This window comes from Myotis nattereri (assembly GCF_964212035.1).
Source record: "Myotis nattereri genome assembly, chromosome: 13".
In the NCBI taxonomy this organism is placed as follows: Eukaryota; Metazoa; Chordata; class Mammalia; order Chiroptera; family Vespertilionidae; genus Myotis; species Myotis nattereri.
Genome location: NC_138088.1, coordinates 28,832,081 through 28,858,850, shown reverse-complemented (window position 1 = coordinate 28,858,850; position 26,770 = coordinate 28,832,081). Strand labels below are relative to the sequence as shown.

Below are 26,770 nucleotides of genomic sequence, written 5' to 3'. Positions count from 1 at the left end.
TCCTGCACGCCCCACACTGGGGATCGAGCCCTCAACCCCAGGCATGTGCCCTGACCCAGGAACCATGACCTCCTGGTTCATAGGTTGACACTCAACTACTGAGCCACACGACTGGGCTCATCTCCATTCTTGCCCCTTGGAGGACTATTAGGACTTAAGTTTCATAAATTAGAAGGTAAATACTAGCCCCAGCCCTTTTTTTCATACTGATTACTGCCACAGAAAATTATTATTTTCTTACAGCAGTCTTGTGTGTATACTGATATTTAAAAATCTATACTCGTAAACAGATTTGATTGGGCAAGTCACACAACTGTGTGTGTGTCCTATTTTTTATTTGCTTTAACTCTATGATGTTGACATGATAATTGGAAAATCCTCCTTCATACGTGCAAAAGAAAGTCTGTTTTTAAGGTAAATGATTTGAACTTTTGACAAAATGATGGCATGTTTTTCAAACTGACATATCTTGGTGGGGAGGGGGATCATTTGAGGTTATTAAATGAATGTAATAATCGAACACTGATGCAAATGTTTTGTGATTTCAGCCTGATAGCGCATATCAAGGCGGAGTCTTCTTTCTCACTGTACATTTTCCAACAGACTATCCTTTTAAACCACCAAAGGTATTTTTATTTTTGTGATTGATGACAAAAGGGGTATAGCCAGAGACATTTTTATTATGTCCAAGACAGGTTAGCGTGTTCAACTGTTCTGTAAAACTACTGAGTCTAAAGTATGTTTCTTACTCAAACAATTGTATTATGTTTGTAAAACAAAAGGCAGTGTCTGTTATGCTGTAAACTAGGTTCCTTTCTTTTCCTCTTCATTAGATCTCTGTAGTTTGGGTTTTATGGTCAGGAATCAGACTTTTTCATTTAGGGAATTATCTTTCCAAAGTTGACTTTTTTTTTCAGTTTTAAGTATTCAACAAGCATTTATTGAACACTTACCATGTTCTGTGACATTGGAGAGTACAAAAGTAAATAAGACCACAGGCCTTTTATTTAGTGTGGTGGGAGGGATAAAAACATGTTCTTATTCAATTTAATTTAAATTAGATCTAAAGAGGGAACAAATGATGGGGATATCAGGAGGGAGAAAATCATTAACAACTTCTGTCATTCAGGAAACAATTATTTCAATTTATTTTAATTTTTTCAAATTATAAGAGAAGCTTATTTAGAAAATTTACACAGGTAGTAGAAGTGAGCCAGCCAGGCTGCATAGGCTTGGGAAACAAGTTACAGGAGCAAAAGACGGCCCGTGGAGCTTAGGAGAGAGAAAGGCAGATGTAACACACCTGGGGGAGGCGGAAGGGCCAGGGAAAGGCGCCAGTGTGCTCCGGAGAGGAAGAGCAAATAATTATTTTAGATTTTTAAAAATACCTGAATAGCATTATATACACATGAAACGGTATAACAAAAAGTCTTGTGGGAGATTAGGATTCCTGGTGGATTTCTTAGGACAGGTTACAAACTCAGGCCCCTCCACTTTCCCCCAGAACAGGGTCAGCACCCTATTTTTAGACCCTAGTCTCACTTCCAGGTATCCTTGATAAGCAAATGAAGAAAAGGATTACTTTGGGGGATCATCAAAGCCATGGTTAATTACTTCAGCTACTACTCAGCAGTGATATCAGCTCTCATACTGCACTCTCCAAAATATTTCTCAGGTTCTTGCTGGAGGTGGCGGGGGAGAGCGGTGCGGGAAGCGAGGGAGTGGGAAAACTTACTTTATCTGCTTTCACATGCCTAGTAGCTAAAACTTTGTGCACACAAAGTGGATGTTCTTTCAATTTGTGTTGAATACATTTCTCTACTAGGGTGCTAGAATTTAAAGACATTTTACCCTAGAGTAAGTTGGCTCTGTTTTGCTCATTGTTCATGGATTGTCACATTTTTATTTTGTTTTGTGTTATATTTAGATTGCTTTCACAACAAAAATTTATCATCCAAACATAAACAGTAATGGAAGTATTTGTCTTGATATCCTGAGGTCACAATGGTCACCAGCTCTGACTGTATCAAAAGGTAATTACATTTATCAGATATATGACAACTGATAATAGCGAAACAGGAAAAATACAGAAGTATCTAAGGCCCAAAGTTTAACAAAAACAAAACAATCTACTGTGTTTTATCCTGCTTTGATTTTGCTTTGCTTTCATAGCTCTTATATGTATTCTTTTTAGCTTTTTTTATATGTTTTTATTTATTTCAGAGAGGAAGGGAGAGGGAGAAAGAGATGAAAACATCAGTGATGAGAGAGAGTCATTGATTGGCTGCCTCCTGCATGCCCCCTACTGGGAATCAAGCTCACAACCCAGGCATGTGCCCTGACTAGGAATCAAACCATGACCTCCTGGTTCATAGGTTGATGCTCAACCACTGAGCAACACCAGCCAGGCCTCTTTAGCCTTTAACAGTTAATTTAGTGGGGGTGGTGTTGGTAAGCAAATCTAAATGATGAAGTAAGAGAAATTTAAAATGTTAGAGCTAGAAATTTGGGGATAAGCCTCTCGACATTTTACCCTTTAGTTTTAGCTTATCTTTAAGAAGAGAGAAGTAAATATATGATTCTAGGGCCCATTGTCCCATTTATTAAATGGAATTACTGACATAATGATTAAAGGTTTACATTTGTTTTCATCTAAGAAGAAATATCAGATTAGGTTGATAAAATAAATGATTTAAGACATATTTCACATTTTAGAATGATGCAGTACATCTAACATTATTCTAAACTAGTGATTTTCAATGTTTTTCCTCTTACGATACACATACACTAATTATTAAAATCCTGTGGCACACCAAAAAATATTATTTTTCCTGATCTGAGAAAAAATACATATAATTTTGATTCATTCAACACAACATATTGTTGTGTTGGCTGTTGTCATTTTTTATTTGATAATCTAAGGAAAAAGATGTCAGTGCCCCTGACTAAATAGTCTGGTATTGTGTGTTTTAAAATTCTTCAGCATACCAGTTGAAAATCACTGCTCTAAACTTTGAGTAATCAATAGCATTATCATAATGACTAATACATACGCCATGTAGATTCTTAACGTAATCTGTAACATTGTTCTTTGCTAAATTATCAGATGGGTACATCTGAAGCCCTTTTTGTTTTTTTAGCAAATACTATTTGCTGTGTGAATCCTCTTAATTCAAGTCTTGTTTCTCTAAACAGAAGAGCACCTGACAGTTGGCAAATATTGTTTTGAGTTAGAAGCATCTGCCCCTGAAGTAACTTGGTATATTTTCCTTTTATAAAATTCAAGAAAATTGTTTCTCTTGAAGGATTCACGGAGAGATCCATGGTCATTTAAAAATTAAAACAAAAGAAATAAATGCTATCTGAATATATGACTTGTTTTTAAAAGTGATGAGGTTTATAGGAAACAGAGTCTACAACCATAATTTTTTCAAGTATTAGGTTAATAATAGCCCTTTATGTCAGTTAGTTATTTGTAAATGGAAGTTTTTCTGACCTAAAATGTTTGTATAAAATGTTGATGGATTCCATTGTCCTTTAAAAAATCTTACACATGGTAGTGTAGCTGTTATGCACTAGATGTAGGAAAGAGTCTATGTCAAATGGTTACTCAAATTCATATGTTCTTTCCTGGAATGGTATCGGAAAATATAATTCATTTGGCATAAGCAGGTAACACTTACACATATACTGGTAAAAGAAATGGCAGACTGCCAGATGTTGAACATTTATCTTCTGATATTGGTAGCTTTTTATAAAGAGCTAGGAGCCTGCTGCATGAAATTCGTGCACTGGGGGTGGGGGTTCCCCCTCAGCCCAGCCTGCCCCCTCTCACAGACTGGGAGCCCTCAGGGGATGTCCTACTGATGGCTTAGGCCCGCTGAAAGTGGGCCTAAGCCGCGGTCTGACCTTCCTCCATGGGAGGTGACCTGGCTGATTAGGGGAAGGCGCTAGCCCTATCACCCTGCTGCTGCAGCCACTGTCAGCCACTGCAGCTGCCAAGGTGTTTTCATCAACACGGACTCCAGTCCCTTCACCATGAAAAAAATGACAACTTTCTTTAGGCATTTTCAAGATGTTTCTTTCATAGGATATGACATTTCTTTCTTTTTCTTTTTTTTTAATCCTCACCTGAGAATATGTTTCCATTGAATTTTAGAGAATGTGGAAGAGAGAGAAAGACAGAGAGAAACATCAATGTGAGAGGGACACTTTGATTGGTTGCTTCCTGCATGAGCCCTGACCTGGGCCCCGGCCAGGGAGGAGCCTGCAACCTAGGTACATGCCCTTGATCAGAATCAACCCGGACCCTGCGGTGGGCAGGCTGAGGCTCTATCCACTGAGCCAAACTGGCTAGGGCAGTACATGACATTTCTTAGCCCTCCAGCAGCAGACCTTCTTTTTTTCCTCTAGGAGTGAGGTGGAAAAACCCTAGATCACCTTTTTGGATTCTTGTTACAAGTTACCAAGAGCATTACCAGTGGCGTACAGGGAGCTTAGCCAATGAACTGTCAGAAAAGGTGTTTCCCCTGCAGCTCACCCGCAGAGGCAGGACTGCTGGCAAGCCTAGGCTGGCACATCCCCTATCTCCGCAACTGCTCAAGCCTCCAGTGCGGCTTAGGCAGGGCCCCTCAGCTCTGCTCAAGCCTCTGCCCAAGGCTTGGGCAAGACCACCTCCCTCCCCTCCCCTCTGCTCAGGCCCTGCTTTAGCCTCTGCCGGGGCTTGGGTAGGATTCCCTCCAGCTCCGATCAAGCCTCTGCCGCGGCTTGGGCAGGGCCCTCCGCTCCTCTCTGACACTGCTCAAGCCTCTGCTGCCCCACCCCCATGGCGCCAAGGTCAGTAGGCCAGGAGTGGCCAGGGGTGTTCTGGGACCAAGGTCGCTCAGGGCCTATGCTGGGACCTGCAGGCTCTGAGCTGCCTGGGTCCTTAGGATGTTCCCAGGACCTAGGCCACTGGGTGCCTGCATATGCAAATTAACCTGTCATCTTTGTTGGGTTAATTTGCATACCCACTCCTGATTGGGTGGTGGGTGTGGCTTGTGGGTGTATCTGAGATACGGTCAACTTGCATGTTTCTCTTTTATTAGATAGGATAATTAGTATTGGCTGCTACCGGGTGTTCTGGGTGCCCTCGCTTTCTGGTAGCGGCCGGGAGCTGGTGGCCGTGGCCTTTCAGGCTGGGATGAACCGCGCTCTCGGTGGAGGCAGGAGAGCCGAGCCGGAGCCATGGCCAGTACTGTGATAGCAATTGGATTGACCATTGCTGCTGCAGGATTTGCAGGCCGTTATGTTTTGCAAGCCATGAAGCATATGGAGCCTCAAGTGAAACAAGTTTTTCAAAGTCTACCAAAATCTGCCTCCACTGGTGGCTATTACAGAGCCCTACTGCCAATAAAGGAAAAATAAGAGATGCTCACTGACGAATTATGCTTTTAAATCACCCAGACAAGGGAGGATCTCCTTATATAGCAGCCAAAATCAATGAAGCTAAAGATTTACTAGACGGTCAAGCCAAAAAATGAAGTAAATGTATGGTGAATTTTAAGTTGTTAGTCATGTATATGAAAACAGCTTTTTATAATAAATGTCCTGAAGCTACACATTTTAAAAATGATTTAGCACAAACTAAAAAAATAATAATAATAATTAGTATTGATGCCTTCTGGTAACCGTCTTCAGTAACAGTTTCAAATGGCCTCAGTTTCCTCATCTATAAAGTGGGAATTATAATAATATAGGGTCACTCTGCACCTGACACACAGTTATCACACAATGAGTGTCAACATTCCGTTTTACTTATCTTAAAACATTTGATTTCGTGCATAATAGTGAAATCAGGGCTTATGGCTGGGCAGCAGGCCTGTGGAGATGAGGAACTTGCCTCTTGCTCATTTTGTAAGGTAGCTTATACCTGCTACCTAAAATACAGCTATTTTAATGTCTTATTTTAAAATATGTCTTATTTTGATTTTTATCTGGAAACTTTTTGGAGACATTAGCCTAGGTTTAATATACAATGGAAGCTAAGGAAGATAAATTAAATATTAGTTTTAATATTAGCGCTCTTAGCACCCACTTTGCGTGTCATGTAAGAATCAACTTTGCTTTCTACATTCACCTGTGGAATTTGAAGAATAGGAAAAGATAAGGGAGCATCGTAGAGGAGGCTGAAGATGCAAGGCTGTTCCAAAGAGTCCACGGACCCCCTCAGAAGTGGTGGCATGCAGTTGAGGCAAAAGAGGAACCAGTCTTGTTCCCTCTTTTTTCAGATTCTTAGATTTGTGTGTGTGTGTGTGGCTATTTGTATTAGTATTTGATGTAATGTGGCAAGAAACAACTACTTTTAAAATTTTCATCTATATTTAAAAATATACAAGTTACAGAGTAACTATTCACATTGTTTTTCCATGCATGCGATACAAATAATATACATGGAATAAAAGAGTCGTTGAGAAAAATCTTACAAATCTTTCTTCTTTGTGGACACTGTATATCACTAAGCCAGAGTATAAAAGTACATGAGCACAATGTCCGAATGGTTTGGACTATTAACTGTAATTTGATTGATTTACCTTGAATTGATTAGAACACAGATTTTCTGTATTAAAATAGAATAAAATGGACAGTTTTCTCTACAGAAGTATCTCTAAGAGACATCTAAAGTTAGGATGCTATTCTGAAAAGTTTTTTATTATGTATCATTTGGGGTATGTGTGTGTTACCAAAATATTTTTGTAGAAAACACTTGAGTTTAAAGATTATAATAGCTACTTTAGAGGTCCACATTTTTAAAATAAATAGAAAGTCAAATAGAATTTAAATCTTTAAAAATTATAATTTTGCATATTATGTATACAATACGGTCATTTTATAATTTTAAAAATTAAAAATACTTGCTACCAGCTATAGTCTAAAATGTAATTTAATGTTTTGTTTTCTTTGTAAGTTAATTGTCTATATTCAATGAAATTATTTCCACATATGTAATTGTATAAAGAAGAAAGATCATTATCTAATATGGTATTCTCTTTTCGATAGTTTTATTGTCCATATGTTCTCTACTTTGTGATCCTAATCCAGATGACCCCTTAGTACCAGATATTGCACAAATCTATAAATCAGACAAAGAAAAGTAAGTATTACCAATATATTTAATAAGTACATTTAGTTATGCTTATTATACTTAACATTGATTTTGTTTTTCTTTCCAGTGTAGTAAACCTTTCTTTTTAAACCCTGTTTTTTTACAAAGTAAAATATTGTTCTTTTTCACATACTGTTCAATCCTTTACTTTTTAATAGTACACCTTCTGTATTTGCACAGTGGGTTATGTTTTTGGTAGGGAAGAATGATGTATAATTCTAGGGAGTAAATTTAAAAATGAAAGAATTTGGTGATTGGGAAGTGTTGGATATTATATTCCTAATCTCCCAGGAAAAGAAGTTATCCCTAACCCACCCAAACTGACCTAGTTTTCAAGCTGTTTCATCTTACTGATACCATTGATTCATTTGCAATTTACAAATAATGCTCATTGCCTTTTATAGATTATTACCATAAATTGTTTTCTTTTTCATTTTGTTATTTATAATTTAGGTATGTTTTCATGTAGGTTGTAGACAAATCCATCAGGTAAAAATTTGACTTAAGTTTTCTGTTTTATTTATGCATAAGGCGAAGTCACATTGAACCAATAATTGGTATAAGTATGATTACTGCAAGTAAGCATGGGAGGGTAGAGTATACTGTTTTATGTAGATAGATCTTCTACAAGATTCAATTTGTATGTTTTTACTATATCCCTTTTGTATGCCTACAGATACAACAGACACGCAAGAGAATGGACTCAGAAATATGCAATGTAAAATAAAAATAAATTTCATATATACCAGAGTACTGTAAAATCTAGGTTTTTTTCAATATTAGCAGTAAATTGAGCACTGTTTACTGTTTCATTGTATCATGAAATCTTTTGATTTTTATCCATTTTAAATGTATTTCTGAAGCAAGACTAAACAAACTTCCAAAAATACCCTTAAGACTGTGATGAAAGTCTTTTTGTATGCATTGAGAAAGACATTTATTATGGATTTTAAGATACTTGGACATCTGCATCTTCAGCTTACAAGATCTACAAAACATCTGAAAAGTAACCAAATTATTTTTTGCTGAAATTAGATGTTTTTACATGAGAAATACTGTATGTGTTGTCTGTGTCGTCAGTTTTATAAATCTATTCAGATTTCATTCTTTGTTAGCTCACTTTATAATTTGTATTTTTTTACTGTATAGACTAAATATATTCTATTTACATGTATGTCAACCCATTACTTTTTTCCTGTGAACAGTATTGAAAAAAACCGAACAGCTGATAATTAAATGAATTAACTGTCTGTCTCCCTTGTCTTAGGGTTTTCTGTGTAGATCAATTGCAGATTTCTTAAACCTGAATGATCTTTACACTGTAATTCTCAGTATACTGATTATGGAGAAACACTTGTTTTGATTTTGTTATACTTGACTTAACTTTATTGCAATGTGAATTAATTGCACTGCTAAGTAGGAAGATGTGTAACTTTTATTTGTTGTTATTCACATTTGAATTTTTTTCTGTATAGGCAATATTATAATGACACCTTTTACAGATCTTAATGTAGCTTTTCCATATAAATAAAACGCTTTTTCTACTACTTGTCTTGATTACTTAAAAAGATAAAATAATACTTTATAAGTAAAGGATCAAAACTCTGTTAAATTTTGCATGAAAATTAATTCCAAATTGTGAGACTAAGGTCTGTTGATTTGGCTAATTAACCACCATTAGTTATATAAATTTTATTGCTTTAGCTTTTTATCTGTTCACTAAATTGTCAGTCTAAAGGTGATATAGATTGGTCCCTTGTTATAGAAGAGAATTTAGAATAAGTTAGGGTTTGTCTTGGATCACAACTAAAATGGATTAATTACTGAAGTACTAAGATGTGTGTGTATAAGATAGTGTCACCCACACTGAAGAAAAATCTGTATAGACCTGAAGAATAAGTAGGTTAATTCATTAAAATACCACTCTAGATGTAACTGACATTGCATTTCTTCACATTTTATAATTATAATTTCCAAAATAGAATTTTAGTGCCATCCACTTTGAAAAAGAGCATCCTTTTTTTTTTCTTTTTCTTTTTTACTATAGAAATTAGGGCAAAAATTCTAAAATGATGCTTCTCCTGGCTTTATAAATTGCCAGTAAAAAGTAGTTAAATAAGCAGGTTATCTTTGCAGATATTAAAGAAAGCTTGAAAGTATTTTAACTTGGGAAAAATACATCTCTAATTATTAGCATGTTTACTAAACTTGGGTGAGTGTCATTTTTAAGAAGAGTGATAGCTCTTCTGATTATGCGGTAGCTATATAAGTGTGCAAGAATCTGTGACGGATGTAGTCATTAGCAAGACATTTAAATCACTGAAGTATTTTACCATGGTTCATTATTATTAAAACACAGAATAACCCGTTGTTAGAAAGTGTGTTTTTATAAATGAATGTAAAATATTTAAATGAATTGTGAAATGGATGTTTAAGAAAATATAGGTTTAAAAGTAATTATATTAAGTGATGTCTTGAAACAGGCATATTATGAAGAACACTCCCAGTTATATTATTATAAGCTGCATTCTCCCAAAGTTTGAACACTCAATCATTAGATTTTAGTATTTAGGATATTTTGATAGGGATTTTGTTTCATGAATATCTTACACTTTTTTATAAACTTTCATTTGTGTGGCATTTATTTTTGGAAGTGTCTTTTTTTTTCTTTATTAAAGTTTTTGAAACTTGCCTAACTCTTGTTTGCCTTTGCTTACATCTGAATGGTACAGCCAGACTCCTGAGGAGTGAGCACAAGTTCTTAACTAAAATGTTCAGAGTTCATCGGTGGTATAATGATCAGTCAAATCACCATTTGGTACATTGCTTTTGCTTAATTCTAACAAAGAGTACACCAGTTAACGTTTATAACTGTAAACCCCAAGCCAGGGGCCTTCCTCCACAGACAAACCATTAACTGAAGGACCTCCTTAGAGTGAAGGAAATGAGTAGTCTTTTGGAGATTTAGGATCCTACTCGAAGTCCTGGATGCTTCGCGATCTAGTTGAAAGCTATAGTTAAGCCCTAGCTGGTTTGGCTCAGTGGACAGAGCGTCGGCCTGCATACTGAACAGGGTCCTGGGTTTGATTCTGGACAAGGGCACATGCCTGGGTTGCAGGCTCAATCCCCAGTAGGGGATGTGCAGAAGGCAGCTGATCAATGATTCTCTCTCATCATTGATGTCTCTATCTCTCCCTCTCCCTTCCTCTCTGAAATCAATAAAAATATATTGAAAAGAAAAAAAAAGGAAACTATAGTTAAATTGTAATTGACCCATACACTCAATCAGCAAGACAGGTTGTAAGGGCAACCTCACCCTCGTCCCCCAACTATCTTCAAAGCATATGATTTCTGAAATATGGATTTTACACATGCCTATGTAAACCATATATTACTAATTTTTGCTTTAAATTACCCACCCATCCCCACCCCAACTGCCCATCCTACTATAAATTTTGTTAGGGAAAATAAAATTTTTCTTTTTAAATCAACTACTGATCAATTTCAAAGGTTCAACAGGTATTAAGTAGACACACATAAATAGTACACAAGGCAACCCTAAGAATATTTATGAGTGACTTTTAAAAAAACTTGATAGAAAACAGTACTACATATTGTTTTCATTGCTCTTATTATTACAACTAGAAGCCCATTGCAGGAGGATTCCTGCAAGAATAGGGCTTCCTCCCGCCAATCGCTCTGCCAAGTGCCGCGGCCTAGGGCCACAGACGGGGGTCCCGCCTGCCCAAGGCCTCACACGGGGGTCCAGGCTGGCGGCAGGGCTTAGGCAGCCCATTCGTTCTGCCACCCAGGGCCGCACACAGGGGTCCTGGCTGGGGGTGGGGCTTAGGCAGCACACAGGGCCCAGATGGCGGCTCCCACTGGCCTGCCCTGCCTGCAGTATGCAAATTAGCCACCATCTTTGTCGGTGGTTAATTTGCATATCACACTGATTAGCCAATGGGAAGCGTAGCAAAGGTACGGTCAGTTATCATGTTTGTCTATTAGGTAGGATGATCCATTTATCTTTGTACATTATTCAGTCATTGATGTTTCACAGGATCCTGCCCTCTCACAGTTCTGTATTTTTTTAAATAACGTTTTTATTTTTCAATTACGTTTGATATACACTACTATATTATTTTCAGATGTTTAGCCCAGTTATTAGACATTTAAATAATTTATGAAGTGATCACTCCAGTAAATCTAGTACCTATCTGACACCATTTTAAAATGGAAACATTAGGGCACATACCTCGCTCCCAGGCTCGATCCCCGCTCCCAGGCTAAATCCCCAGTTGGGGTGCATGCAGGAGGCAAACAATCAATGCGACTCTCTCACATCGATGTTTCTCTCTGTCTCTCCCCATCCCTTCCATGCTCTCAAAAATCAATGGAAAAATATCCTCGGGCGAGGATTAGAAAAGAAAAAGGAAATGGGCAAATTCTTTTCTCTAAGATTAAAAGAAATTCCTGGTCTTCAAGCTATTTATATAATGTTTATTTATTAGTATTCAACTTGAAATAGACTCAAAATCCAGTCCAGTGAATGATTTAAAATTTGAGTTCTGCAGTAGAATCGTCAGTCCTATTACTTATTCTTATTAGGACCAACCACGGAAAATGTGATTAATGCTTTAGCCGTGACCATATAAACAGGGCTTCAGTGGACTCAAACTGTTGACCTTGGTCTGTTAAGATATAACAGAGCACTGCTTTTTTTTAAAAAAAAAAGTTTATTTACAACTTTCAAGTGATTATTAAAACAATAACATCTGAATGTTTAGAGTTCAGTTCTATAACTATTAACTGTAAACTAGAACTTTCAAAAATATTTTCTTTAAAGCAGAAGTTTAATTGCAATTTAAAAGCCCTAAAATGTAATGCAGATTATTTGTGAAAGTTCTCGTTTTTTATAGGGCTTCTCTTTTACTGTTATGACAGTTGTATGATACAAACATAAGGCAGCAGGTAGAGATTCATTTCACTTGTGAAAAATCCTATGCATTGTCATTTCTACTTTTTTTTTATATGGAGTGATAGCTACAAACTTCCCTTAAACTGTAATTGATGTACTTTCACCAGGAGTTTTTTTGGGAGTGGTGGTAACTGGACATGAGTGGGCAGCTGATATTTTTGGTTGTAGAAATCAATTGTAATGTATTAGTCGTGGTGGTTTTATGTCACATGGAAATTTCTGCTCCCATTGTCCTGTTATGTTAGGAATGTGGTTTTAAGGTATAAATGAACTGAACTAATAAAAAGAGGGAATATTCACCCAAAATTACTAGCATTTGGGGGTATTTTTGTATAATAAGATACATTTCTTTAAAAATTTATTTTAACACTCCCTTAGGTTCTACTGTTCTAGAGGGAGGGACGTGCCTTTCTTACCTCGGGAGGAAGTTGTTTTTATTGGCACAAGGTCCGAGCTATGCTTTCCCCATAGGTACGTGATTGTGTAAGCCCTCTAGTGCAAAAGATCATTGTGAGTTTGTATGAAATATTTTATATGTAAAGTGAGGAACAGATAACACCACTTGTGTTATCACTTCAGATACACTTGTTTTTGCCGTCCCACAACCACCCATGCATTCATTATGTCCGTAGAAGAATTCGCAAGACTAAGCATATGGTCGCACTCACAGTTTTATTTATTGTAGTGACACAGCAAAGACACGCAGCTGGATGGGTCAGTAACGGGAACGGAGATAGGCAGAGTCTGGAGGAATCCATGTGCAGGCTTCCTATGTTCTCTCCGAAGAGGCACAGAGAGGGACTCTGAAATGCAATAACACAGCACAGTGTTTCTGTCCAGGAAAGTCTGTTTGAGATGCTAAGTCCAGGTTTTGTTGTTTGGTGGTTTTTTTTTTGGGGGGGGGGGGAGGGAGGGGGGGCGGTTCGGGACAAGGAGGGACTAAATCATGTAGATACTCTGCCCTTCAAAATTCTAATCTTTCAGAAGAAAAGTAAGTGTTCCTCATAAGTCACATTATTTAAAACGTCTATAGTCAGCACAGCAGACACAATGCCACATAGGGAAAGCAGCAAAAGCCAAGTTCCTAGATGCCAGCTGAGGGCCAATCTGGGAAGCAAAGCCTTCTAAAGGTCAGGTCTGTGCCATTTGTTGGAAAGACAAATCTTTCCCCCTCAAAGGTCTTGGTACCCCCTTCAAAATCAGCTAACCATAGAGGTTTATCTCTGGACTCTCAGTTCTATTGATTTCTTCACCTTATGCCAGTACCAAGCTGGCATTGATTATTGTAGCTTTGTAGTGACTTTTGAAATCGGAAGGGGTGGGTGTTCCAACTTTGTTCTTTTACGATATTGTGTCGACTATTCCAAATGTATTTTAGGATTGCATTTGCTAATACTTCGTTGAGGATTTTTGCATCTATGTTCATGAGAGAAGTGGTATGACCCACAATGCAAATATTTGGATTGTGGTGCCCACCAAATGAAAGCTGAATTAACTCAATATCATGTACAATAATAATTATGGGCATTTCCTTCCATTGAACCTGATCATCCAGACATACTTAGAGGCTCAAAGAGGCTGCTTCTGGGCAGTTTAACATTCTCAGGATACTTTGTGTCTTGATTATTTCCCTTAGCCACACATGGTCATGAATGCTTCTTTAAAAAATATATGTATATTTTTTATTGATTTCAAAGATGGAGGGAGAGGGAGATGGAAACATCAATGATGAGCGAGAATCATTGATCAGCTCCTCCTGCACGTCCCACACGGGATCGAGCCCACATCTGGGCATGTGCCCCAACCAGGCATCACACCATGACCTCCTGGTTCATAGCTCAACACTCAACCACTGAGCCACACTGGCCAAGCCAGTTTGTCATTTTTTAATATCTTTTTAACAACCAGCTTTTAGTTTCATTGATTTAAAAAAAAAATTATTTTCTGGTCTGTATTTCATTTACGTCTAGTCTTTGTTACTTCCTTCCTTCTGCTAACTTTGGACTTAGTTCCTCTTTTTGTAGTTTCTTGAGGTGTAAAGATGGGTTGTTTATTTGAAGTCTTTCTGTTGTGTAAATATACACATTTATCACTATAAAATCCCCTCTTAGAACTGTTTCCATTTTTGTTAACTTCAGATATTTTAAAATTTCACGTTTGTTTTCTTTTGACCCTTGGTTTTTCAGGAGTGTGTTGTTTATTTATAAATCTTTGTGAATTTTCTAGCTTTCTTCCTGTTATTGATTTCTAGTTTCATACTATTGTGGTCTAAGATCCTGGGTAAAATTTCAGTCTTCTGAAATCTGCTAAGATTTATCTTGTGACCTATCATGTGATCTATTCTGGACGATGTTCTGTCTGGAAGATCTATTTATTATGTTGAAAGTGGTGTTTTGAATTCCTCTACCATCTTTGTATTGTCCATTTCTCCCTTCAGATCTGTTAGTGTTTGCTTAATATATTTATATACTCCAGTGTTGGGAGCATATATATTTCAGATTGTTATATATTCTTGATGAATTTACCCCTTTATCATTATACAATGACCTTGTCGCTTGTTACAGTTTTTGGCTTAAAGTTTCTCTCTGATATAACTAGCTACCCTGCTTTCTTTTGGTTTCTACTTGCACAGAATATCTTTTTTGATCCCTTCACTTTGAGCCTATGTATACCCTTATGGCTGAAGTGAGTCTCTTTAGGCAGCATATAGTAGGGTCTTTTAAAAAAAAAATTCATCTAACCATTCTATGTATTTTATTTTTAAAATGTTTATTGATTTCAGAAAGGAAGGGAGAGAGAGAGAGAGATGGAAACATCAATTATGAGAGAATCATCAATTGGCTGCCTCCTGCACAACCCCTATTGGTGATCGAGTCTGCAACCTGGGCATGTGCCCTGACCCAAAATCAAACCAGCAATCTCTTGGTGCATAGGTCAATGCTTTGAGCCACACTGGCTGAGCCACTCTATGTCTTTTACTCGTAATTGGATGTAATCCATTTATATTTAGAGTATTTATTTTTAATCCTCACCTGAGGATATTTTTTTTCCCATTTATTTTTGAGAGAGTGGGAGGCAGGGGGAGAGAACTTAATAATTTAATATGGTTTCTTTTGTGTTATCCTGTAGATCACATAGGCTTTCTTCATTCCTTTTTTTATTCTCTTTTTTTATTCTCTTCTGATTGGGTAATATCAAAGTTCTTGTCTTCTAACTCACAGATTCTTTTTTCTGCTTGTTCCATTGTCTTGATGTTCTCTATTGCATTTTGTATTTTATTTGTTGAGTTCTTTAGCTCCGAATTCGTTTGTCTTTTTTAATATTTGTATTTCTATATTAAGCTGTTTGTTTTGAAAATGTATTGTTTTTTTGGTTTTATCAAGTTGTCTTTTTTTTCAATCTTTAATTTCTTTATTGATTAAGGTATTATATATGTGACCTCACTTCCCCCCATGACCCCCTCCCTCACTCATGCCCTCGCCCCCCTGTTGTCTGTGTCCATTGGTTGGCCTTATATGCGTGCATACAAGTCCTTTGGTTGATCTCTTCCCCTTACCCCAACCCTCCCCGACTTTCCCTCTGAGGTTTGACAGTCTTATCGCTGCTTCTCTATTGAATTGTCTTGTAGCACACTGAGTTCTCTTAAAACAGCTATTTTGAAATCAGGTAAATTTCAGATCTCTATGTTTGGAGATGGGTTCCTGGAAGGATGTGATCCTTGATGGCATCATGTTTCCTTGATTTAAAGTAGCACCTCCTCTAGTCTTGACTAGTTGCCTTCAGGAGAGAGGAAACTTCCATCAGCTCTGCTAGGCATTCTGAGGCTTTCTCCCACCTTCTGGGCACACCTGCTCCATGCTTCTTGCTCCCTCTTGTGGCAGAATTCTTAAGCTAGTATGCCTTCTCTTGATCCTCATTGAGTGTTGACAGTGTATCTTGATTGGACTTAGTTTGTTCCTCTTTTTGTAGTTCCCTGAGAGAGGTTGTTTATTTGAAGTCTTTCTGTTGTCTTAATATATGCATGTATCACTATAAGATTCCCTCTTAGAACCGTTTCCTGACATTCTGGATGGGCTGAGAGAGAAATGAGCCCCTTTTGCAGTGTTCCACACAGCTGGGGAAGCTGGGTGCTCACTCCCACGCTCTCACTTTTCCTCATTGGAGAAATCACAGCCTCAGAAGACCTCTCGGCCTTAAGCTGTGCCATTTTGGCAGATGGGTGATATGGGTAAAGTCAAACTGTTCATCTCACTTCTCCAGTGTGTCTAAACTTAAGTTTGCTTCAGCATTGTCCTGGAGTTCTCTGCTGGAAACATGGACTTCCACAACGGCTCTTTCATCTGTAAATGATTGTCTAAGACAGTGAGTGTTTTGCAGGGGTTCCTGGACTTTGGACAAGAGGGACTGGAGCTGGTTTACGGGCCACTGCAGGACCAAAACCTGTATGCCTCTTACCAGATGTGTGGGTGGGCAAGACTCCTGGGTCCTTGGCAGCTGGTGCTAGAGTCCATGGCTCTCACAGAGGCATTTGTGTCTGAGGATGGATGCCAGGTTGTTGGGAGCGGAGCATGAACGAGGGGTAGCTTATTCTCTCATAGCACCGATGTCACTCTACCCTCCGTGTGTGTAATTGCCCTTTCCATGCTGTATTGTCAGTTTCGTTAATTGTGAGATCCTTTGCATTTCCCGTTTTTGACTCCCTAGGACCTAGCACAGTCTTTGGCACATAAGAACTCAAGTATTTATTGAATAAATAAATGAATGATCTAGGCCTTGGAAAAAAAGGATCTGAAGTGGGAAGACATTAATTAAAATGAGAGAAACCACACAAAGATAATAAAGTAGAAGAAAAGTAAAAATAGCCTTGGTAGGTCTGTGTGCAATTAATGAAAGAAAAGATTAGGTGGGAAAGGCAGATCTACTGGGTGTGAAATCTTGATTTGATAGCCTCTACTTTCTCAGAGTAAATTTTTAACCAGCAAAGTGATGAGAGGACAGCATTTGTTTAGGGATATTTGTTCAGCAGAGAATTTGTATTGAAATAACCTGTCATGCTAGAAATCCTCAGAGTCATTCTTGGCTTCCATATGCTGAACTGGTCAATGAAATTCTGCTGATTAAAATTAGAAAGGCTTTTGGAGTGTGAACCAGTATCTTAGTTCAGATTTTCAGCCTCTCTTCCCTGTATTATAGCAGTAGCCTCCTAATTCAGCTTCTTAACAGTCTCCTCCGCCCCCACTCTTTGTGCTCCTACCAAAGATTTTTCTGAAAACAAGTTTAGCCTGCCTAAAAAGTTACTGGTCTTGGCTAACTCCTTGGCATGTTATACAAGGCCTTTCACAACCTAATGCCACCCAACCTGTTTGGATTTGTCTTGTATCACTCCTTTTCACATGAATATGTACATATATGTATATGTACACCTTGTTCTTATATATATCTATGACTTGCACATATTGTTTCCTTTTTCTGAAAAGCACCTCCACCCTTCCCCATTTGAGAAAAACGACAAGCCAGTTCAGATGTTACCTACTCTATGAAGCCACCCTCTACTCTCCTAGGCAGGTTCAAGCAGATGGATCAGACCTTAGTCATTCCTGTATTTTTAGAACAGTATTACAGTATCTATTATGGTGCTGGCTTCTACTAGGAACTGAGTTTTTAAAATTCATGACAAAAGATGAATATTATTGATTTTAGAAAAAAAAATAATACAGATCTATATAAAATAAAAGACGAGTACCATCTATCACTCCTGAAATACTCAGGTATAATCACCATTAAACCTAATTTTGTGTGTATTACCTTGCTCACTTTTTATGCAAGCACACCCATGCATATGTGAGTGTAATTGTTAAAAACCCAAGCCTAAGTGTTTGAATGAATGAGTGAATAAAGGAACTTAAGATGTTATTTAAACAATCCACTCATTAAAGTCAAGAAAGAGTCTTTATGGGAATAGAAAAGTAATGATATAATGTGAGCAAGTGTTAGAAAAACAAAACTGCAACTTCATGGCTGGTTTCTCTATGCTATGCTTACATAGAGTTAAATATAATTTCAAGGCTGCAAACTGGATTCATAGGTAAACATTTTTAACAAGGTGCAACAAAGTTATTTCTTCCTCTACATCTCTCTGAATATCAGTTTTCATATCTCTACAACAGAAATAATTTATCCTCATAGGATGTGTAAAGGATTAAAGATAATGTACTAAAATGTTTGGCATGCAATTGAGCAATAAAATATAGTTTATTATTTGTATTGATCGGGTGTTTTACAGTAACATGAGGGCAAACGCTGTAGGTTATACTGTTTATTAATAGCATTATTCCATCAATATAATTCTGGATTTCTCCATTCTTTAAGTTAGCTTTCAGGAATATCCAGCAACATGAATTTGGGTTTTATAAATTTGCATAAAATTATAGCTACCCTTTTTGCTTGTCCTACCTCCTGCTGACTCATAGAATCAGCTTTAAAATAGAGAGCTATATTTATTTTGCATAATGCTGCTACAGCAATGTCTAAAAATAACTGACATGCTCTTAATAATTAAGGCTGCATGCAGACTTGTTCTAATTGAGAAATCACTCAAACTAATTTGAATATCTGGGAACTATTAACATCTGATGGCTCTTTCTAATTTTTCTCTCCCTTCCATCCTTTTGTATACGGATTTTATTTCTTTTCTGCCCCCCCCCCTATTTTGTATACTGATTTAAAAGGCAAACTCCAATGAAGTGATAACAGACCTTAAGTGAAGGGGGGAAAATCATACATTTTAGTAAAATTTACAGGAAAGATAAGGTAGGAAATATTCAGATTATAAATTTTTTCCCTCTATTGCTGCAATAAATTATTATACTTTCGTAATTTTTTGCATGTTTATTGTTTGTTCCCACAGGAACAATGTCTTACTTTTTTGTGCTTATTCAATGCCTATCACAGTACTACTTAATTGCTGATGTGTAAATTGTCTTTAAATATGGTGTTTTCAGTATAATCTTATTTCTAGAAATATATTTTACTTAGGAGTTCAGAATTACATATATTCCTCTTGTTAAACCTATTAGGTGATTGCTTCAATTATAGCTGAATTATTTATCCATTGTAATTACAAAAGCATTACTGGTTTCTTTTAGGAATGTTTTTTCTCCCAGTGATAGCTATGCATCTTATGTACCTAACTCATTTGTTCAGCGGGGAATTACCTTGGTCTCTGACTGCTGCTGCTATTTATTGGTGCTACCTTCAGCTTTACTAATGTGCAAGTATCAATGAACCATGCTTATTACTTTCATATGTATATTCCAAAAATTCACATGGTTTCCATCTTCATACAAAACTGTGCTTTCTATGGGCAAATAACACTTTTAATAGATAGTTGCTATTTTCTGTGGGGTCAAATTTGTACATAACTAATTTGTGCAGAAACCAATCCTATATAATAAAGAGCTAATATGCAAATGGTCCTCACGCCCTTGTACCAGGGCCAGGGGACCTGAGGCTGCAACCCCCGCCCCAGCACCAGGGCCAGGGGGCCTGAGACTGCACTGGGGGACCTGAAGCTGCGCCCCCTGCCCAACAGGGCTTGATGGGGAACCTGAGGCTGCACTCCCCACCCTGCAGGGCTTGAAGGGGGTGGGACCAGCTGGGTCTGAGTCTCACGTGATTTCTAGGTGTGCGTGAGTAGGCGGGAACTTGACTGTGGGTCCCACGGCACATCCCAGACTCTGAAAGGAGGGAGATTTTTCATATACATGTTACTAATTTTCTTTCATCTCTGACACTTCTATTATAGAGAAAGGACAAATAGCAATATTAAAATACTTCCTCTAATTCCCTTTTAATGTGCATGAATTTCATGCACTGGGCCACTAGTTTTTCATATTTTCTTTCCCTCCCTGCCTCTCTCCATCTGTCATGCTCAATGTAGCATGATAGGTATTATAGGAGAATGAAAGAAATAAAACACTTGGTCTTGTCCTCAAGTAGTTTACCATCTAGTGAGAAAAAAATATGTACACATAAAAAAGCATTACAGCCCTAGCCGGTCTGGCTCAGTGCATAAAACATCAGCCGGATTGAAGAGTCCCAGGTTCGATTCCAGTCAAGGGCACATGCCCGGTTGTGGGATCGATTCCCAGTAAGGGGCATGCAGGAGGCAGCTGATCAATGATTCTCTTTCACATTGATGTTTCTATCTCTCCCTCTCCCTTTCTCTCTGAAATCAATAAAACTATATTTTTTAAAAAGCATTACAACCCAGAGTGGTATATGATATATCACAAGTAAATAATACAAGCTTACACACTATAGAAGATCCAAGGAAGATATTATGGACTGGAATTATGTGGTTTCTTGACTGAGCCTGAGGGATAGTTTGATATAATGGGGAAAGGGCAAGACAATGAATTGGAAGACCAGGTTTTCAGTACCACCCCATGCTAACTATCGTAACCTTATGGCTTGGGCTTTCTGAAGTTGATTTTTCTCGGATGTAAATTGGGAACCATGATGATGATATCTTTTCTGCTTAACTTCAATATGTAAATCATAAAATAAAATGATATAAAATCTTTTGAAAACATTAAAATATGATTACAGCCTAAGGATGTGTTTTTAATTTTTCATTACATACCATAGTATTTATTTTTTTAAAAAATATATTTTATTGATTTTTTACAGAGAGGAAGGGAGAGGGATAGAGATTTAAAAACATCGATGAGAGAGAAACTTTGATCAGCTGCCCCCTGCACACCCCCTACTGGGGATGTGCCCACAACTAAGGTACATGCCCTTGACGGGAATCGAACCTGGGACCCTTGAGTCCACAGGCTGACGCTCTATCCACTGAGCTGTAGGGAGCTGATATAGGGTTAAGCCTCGGACTGACCTGTGGGCAAAGTCACAAACAATTCCCAGCTTAGAGGGCACAGTCCTCTTAGCATAATTAGGCTTGACCTTATGAGGCTCCCTAGATCTTATCTGGGAAGCTAATGGGTTGAGGAAGTGCCGGAAGTATAACCATGGTGTAAATAAGTGAAACTCACAAGAACAGTGTAAACAAGTGAAACTCACAAGAACAGTGTAACTTTGGAAACCACTACCTTGTTTACCTCTCACTATAAAATAAAGGCTCAGCTTGCCTTTGGATCTTTTCTCTGTGGCCTCAGCCAGGCACAGGAAGATCCACAGAGACTAAGGAAAGCTAGAGAGTTCTGAACGCTGTCTCCGTGTAAAACATTCTTCGCCGACTCCATCCACACCTTTGGGAACCCCTGGACCCGCTGGGGCTGGCCCCCAGCACTGAGCCAAACCAGTTAGGGTGCCATAGTATTTATTTTTATTTTGTTAATCCTCAACCGAGGATATTTTTTCCATTGATTTTTTTTTTTTTTTAGAGTGGAAGGGAGGGAGAGAGAGAGAGAAACATTGATTTGTTGCCTTCTGTATGTGCTCCAATCTGGGCCGAGGATCAAACCTGCAACCCAAGTACATGCCCTTAACTAGGATTCGAACCTGAGACCCTTTGGTGCATGGGCCAACACTCTAACCACTGAGCAACACAGGCCAATACAATACCATAGTATTTACGCTGAAACACTAAGAAATGTTGAAAATACAATAGGAAGAGAGGAGCAATGCTGACATATAGTATGCATGGATGCATATTATTTAATAGGGAGAGGAAATTAATGACAGGGCTGTGATACAAATCTGACTTTTTTGTTTGGGGACAATTCATACTATACCTATAATTATTTAGAAGCTAATAATAATTGTTATGAATGATGTAAGGATAATTATAGCCACTATTTATTGAGCCTTTACTATATGCCAGGGACTCTGCTAAGAGATTTTTATGCATTTTCTAATTTCATCTTCACAACAATCCTAAGAATCAACTATTATTGTTCCCATTTCATAGAGGGGAAAACTTGGGTCAGAGAGGTTGTCATTTGGCAAGGTCACACAGCTAGTCAGTAGCAAGGCAGGATTTGAACCTAAATCTGCCTAACTTCTAAACCAGTAATTCCCATGACTTGGGAATATCACACAAAATGCAATGGTAAACTCTGAGCCAAATGAAGTGGTTCAATGTGTTTATTAAATCAGAAGTAGGTCTTTAAATAATAATTTTTTTTAAGCAAAGGTGAAGTAAGGAATGAAGTTATAGAGGAAACAGAAAGACCAGTTCCTGGAAGACTTTTGTGCCATGTCTGAGAATTTAAACTGCTTCTGTGGGTAATCAGGAGCCACTGAAGAGGTACAGAAATGTAATCATCGCCTGCTTGGCACAGAGGTGAGTTCCATACATACCTAATGAACAACGGGATTTGTCTTTTAGAAAGAGTGACCTGGAGACAATGTGGAATATGGTTTGGAGGGAAGTAAGACTGAAAGTAGGACAACTGTTAAGAGTTTGGGTAAAGATGGCAGAGCCTGAACTGCTGGCATACAGGAGCTGGCTGGTACTGGGTTGGAGAACCAATTATGTGTATCTGCCCAACTTCGGGTTCAGTGACATCAAGGTGATAGTTTGAAATCAGCCATGGTGGGAGTATTTAAGCCACAGATGTTGGCAAACACTACAAAGTAGGTCTTTTTTTTTTTTTTTTTGAGAGTTGATTTACCAACACATTTGGCCTGAACAAAAGGTTGGAGAGGAGGAAATATTTATTGGAGGGGTTCATGAGGAATCGGCAATACCTAGCATCAGTTGGTTTGGGGGAGGAGCGTCAATGGGGGGATTATGATTTATCAAGTTACCAGAGGCCCTGTACACAAATTTGTGCACATTGAAAGGAAATTAATTAGAAGAAATTTTTAATATCGCTATTCGCCCTTTCTCTATGATACAAGTGTCAACCAAATTCACGATCGACAATGACAGATCGAAATGTGTGATTGGCGCCAGCCAGAGCTCTATATGTATCACGCATGCACGAGTCAACTTAGCCTTTTATATATAGAGAAAAAACGTGCTTAATTAGACCTGCTTTCTGATTTAGCTAAACTCTTTCCAGCCCAGTGAGGCACCCAACTTCTCTTTCAGGTAATTGTCAGCAACACAGCAATAAATATCAACATGAAGCAGAGTATTATTGTAGATCACGCAGGGAGAACTAAGGGTAAAACATTTAACTACAGCAGTATTTGACTATATTCTGTGCTGTGAGAAAACCTGAAGTCATTTTCAAGGTCCACCATTTCTTCTTTTCAGTCGGGTCAAGTTTCTAAACTTTCTAAATCTCTGTTTTCTGGCTAATGAAAAGAAAATAGGATTCCACCGAGTCTTGTATCTACCTACTCCAGGACTTCTGTGAGGATCAAATGAGATGAGGCACGGGAAAACACTTCACAGACATTTAGCTACAGTGTGATATGTTTCCACCTGGCTATAAAGCAAGCCGTGTTCCTGGGCTGAAGAAACTCCAAGGAGGCTAGTCACTAGGGAGAGGAAGCCGGGTGTTGCTATGTCATTACCTGGCGCACACAGCGGCTGTTTCTGGGCTGGGCTGGGCTGTGGGCCGCATTTTGTGTCATGGGGGGTCTCGGCAGCATTGGCTGTGATTTGGTGGGGTATCACTCGGGGTGGTGGTGGGGCCTGTGTCTCACTTGGGGGAAGCCGAGTGTTGCTTTGTGGGTGTCAGGTCCACAGTGCCATTTCTCCATAAATGGCCAGTGAGCGTCACAGCAGCTCCTGCACTGACCGTCTGCCCCCTGGTGGTCAGTGCACATCATAGCAACCAGTTGGATGGACACTTAGCATATGAGCCTTTTATATATATAAACTAGTGACCCGGTGCACAGATTTGTGCGCATTGAAAGGAAATTAATTAGAAGGTGGCCGGTGAGGCAGGACTGGGCTAAATGGGCCGGACACGTCCTGGAGCCAACCTCCCGCAGTCCCTCCCCGACGTTTGCAGAGTGAGCGGGGTCCCTTCAGCAGGTGGGGGTCCCTTGGCCTGGCCTGTGAGAATTGGGCCAAAACTGGCTCTCCGACATCCCCCGGAGTGCGAGAAGGCACTCTGCAAAGTTGCTGTCATACAGGGTGTGGAACGCAAATGCGAGTGTGCAGTAAACCAGATTTGGGGCTGACAGTGCCCCAGCAACAACATAACTCACGGCCGAAGGTGGAATCACATGGCCTTGCGAGGAATTGGGTTCCCTCCTCTCTGGTTTCGGGGTGCGTCACCTGAGAACCGCCACTGCCAAGTCACTGCAGCTCAGCAGCTCCTGCATTGAGCGTCTGCCCCCTGGTGGTCAGTTCACGTCATAGCGACCAGTCGGATGGTCGGACACTTAGCATATTAGCCTTTTATATATATAGATTGGCTAAGATGAGTCAAATGATACTGGTACCTCTTAACAGAAGGAGTTCAAAATAGGGGAAAGTGAATTCTGTTCAGGGAAAAAGAAGTATCTGTGGGACATGATGGTATAGCTGTCCGGAAGATAGTGGTTATATAGATACTAGAGGCCTGGTGCATGATATTCGTGCGGGGCGGCGGGGGGGCATTCCTCAGCCCAGCCTGCACCCTCTCCAATCCGGGATCCCTCTCGCAATCCAGGACCACTGGCTCCTAAGTGCTCACCTGCCTGCCTGCCTAATCGCCCCTAACCCCTCTGCCTGCCTGCCTGATCACCCCTAACTACCCTCCTCTGCTGGCCTGATCTCCCCTAACCACCTCTGCCTTGGCCCCCACCACCGTGGCTTTGTCCAGAAGGAAGGCAGGACAACCGGAAGATGTCCGGTAGACCTGGTCTAATTGGCATATTACCCTTTTATTAGTATAGATGGGACTAAAAGGAGAGGTCTATATAAAATATGGGAATCATGGCCTGGCTGGTGTGGCTCAGTGACTGAGCATCAACCTATGTACCAGGAGGGCATAGTTCAATTCCAGATCAGGGCATGTGCCTGTGTTGCAGACTTCATCCCCAGTAGGGGGTGTGCAGAAGGCAGCCGATCAATGATTCTCTCATCATTGATGTTTCTCTCTCCCTTCCTCTCTGAAATCAATAAAAAAATATATTTTAAAAATATGGGGAACATGAGCATATATAACTGATAGTTGAAGTCATTGAAGTAGATAAATTTTTAACACAAAATAAAGGGACAGACCCTGGGAAGGGCTGTGATAAGTTTTCATGTTTTATAAAGTAAATATAAATCAGTGGTTCTCAACCTTCCTAATGCCACGACCCTTTAATACAGTTCCTCATGTTGTGGTGACCCCCAATTTCATTGTTACAAATTGAACATAATTAAAGCATAGTGATTAATCACAAAAACAATATGTAATTATATATGTGTTTTCCGATGGTCTTAGGCGACCCCTGTGAAAGGGTCGCTCAACCCCCAAAGGGGTCGCGACCCAGAGGTTGAGAACCGCTGATATAAATGAAACCATATATCTTTTTGTTCAAAGACTGAGAAAGTAGGCAGAATTATATTTTCTTTGTAAATACTGCATTTGGAATAAAATCACTGTAATGTAGTTTTAAGAATATTGGTATTTGATAAAAACAGGCATGTGATAAACCAGATTTATAAGATCTTCACAACAAGATTTATCAAAATGACACTTTAAAACGAAATATTTTATAATCCAAAAGATTAACATATAAAACATCTGAAAGAACAAAAACATTCTTCAAAACTAGAGAAAACAAGGTATTTCCAAAATGTAATTATAAGGAATTCTATACATACTTCTCTCTTGGCACTAGGTTGTAATTGTGTGTTTCTTTTCCTCTGCCACTAAATCTTACTGGGAGTAGGGAAATGCTGTGTCTTTTATGTATGTTTGGGGCCTTGTAAATAGTGTGTACTCAGGAGGGGGTGGGGGGTACTTTCTTTAACGACAGGATGGGAGGTTTGGAAAGAGATGATCTGGAAGGTCCCTTTCAACCCTGAGAGTATGAACAGGGGAGCTGTGAGTTCCTCACCACTCAAAAGAAGTAGTGAGCTTAGTTCTTTGTAGCACCAAAGGGCCAATGTTTCACAGCTAACACGGAGAGGAAGCAGGCTCTCAGCTCAGCATCACACAGGTAAGAATTTCCTAACCATCGCAGCTACCCAATAGAGGAAAGGCAGGCTGTCTCAGGAGATGGCTGCCTTCGAAGTAACTATAAAGTAAAAGCTGTGAGGATCCCTGGATACCTTTAGTTAGGTCCTCCCAGTCTTTTTCATGCCATTGCCTATACAGGAAATCGTACAGCACATCCATCAAAATCTCCAAGTGTCCTTGTCCCAAGTTCTCGGGGCTTTGGTTGGGAAAACTGACCGAGTACAGATCCTCATCTGCAGTGGGGGGGGGACTGAATCTCAGAGCAGGGGTGCGGCACTCCTGGATCAAGAGTCAATGCTGGGGCTAGAACTCGCATCTTCCTTCCGTCAGCCAACTGGCCAGCCGCCTCCCCACAGCGTCAGCAGGTGGCCTGCCAGGCTGGAGGGCTAGGTCTGCATTAGCCGCATACATGGGACGCCGGTCTAGGCCAGTGTGGCTTCAAATGTGGTCCCGTGACCACTGCACCAGAACTTGTCAAACCTTGAGGTGCGGGCTAAAAACGCAGATTCGGCCCTGGCAGGTGTGGCTCCGTGGGCTGGAGCGGTTCCCCTGCACCAGAGGCTG

The 26,770-nt window shown here is 39.2% G+C and overlaps 1 protein-coding gene and 1 pseudogene across 2 annotated transcripts in view; both read left to right on the top strand.

Moving 5' to 3' along the window:
• UBE2D1 (ubiquitin conjugating enzyme E2 D1) overlaps positions 1-9,835 on the top strand; it is a 34,519-nt gene extending 24,684 nt beyond the window's left edge. The window contains exons 4-7 of the mRNA XM_081104807.1: positions 549-626; positions 1,928-2,033; positions 7,039-7,132; positions 7,821-9,835. Of these exons, the coding sequence (XP_080960933.1) occupies positions 549-626; positions 1,928-2,033; positions 7,039-7,132; positions 7,821-7,866 (324 nt within the window). The 3' untranslated portion in view covers positions 7,867-9,835. The remainder of the gene's footprint in view (positions 1-548; positions 627-1,927; positions 2,034-7,038; positions 7,133-7,820) is intronic.
• Positions 5,213-6,784, top strand: LOC308528922 (mitochondrial import inner membrane translocase subunit TIM14-like; annotated as a pseudogene). Its single transcript has one exon. The product of its transcript is annotated as a mitochondrial import inner membrane translocase subunit TIM14-like (transcript).
• Positions 9,836-26,770: the final 16,935 nt, after the last annotated feature.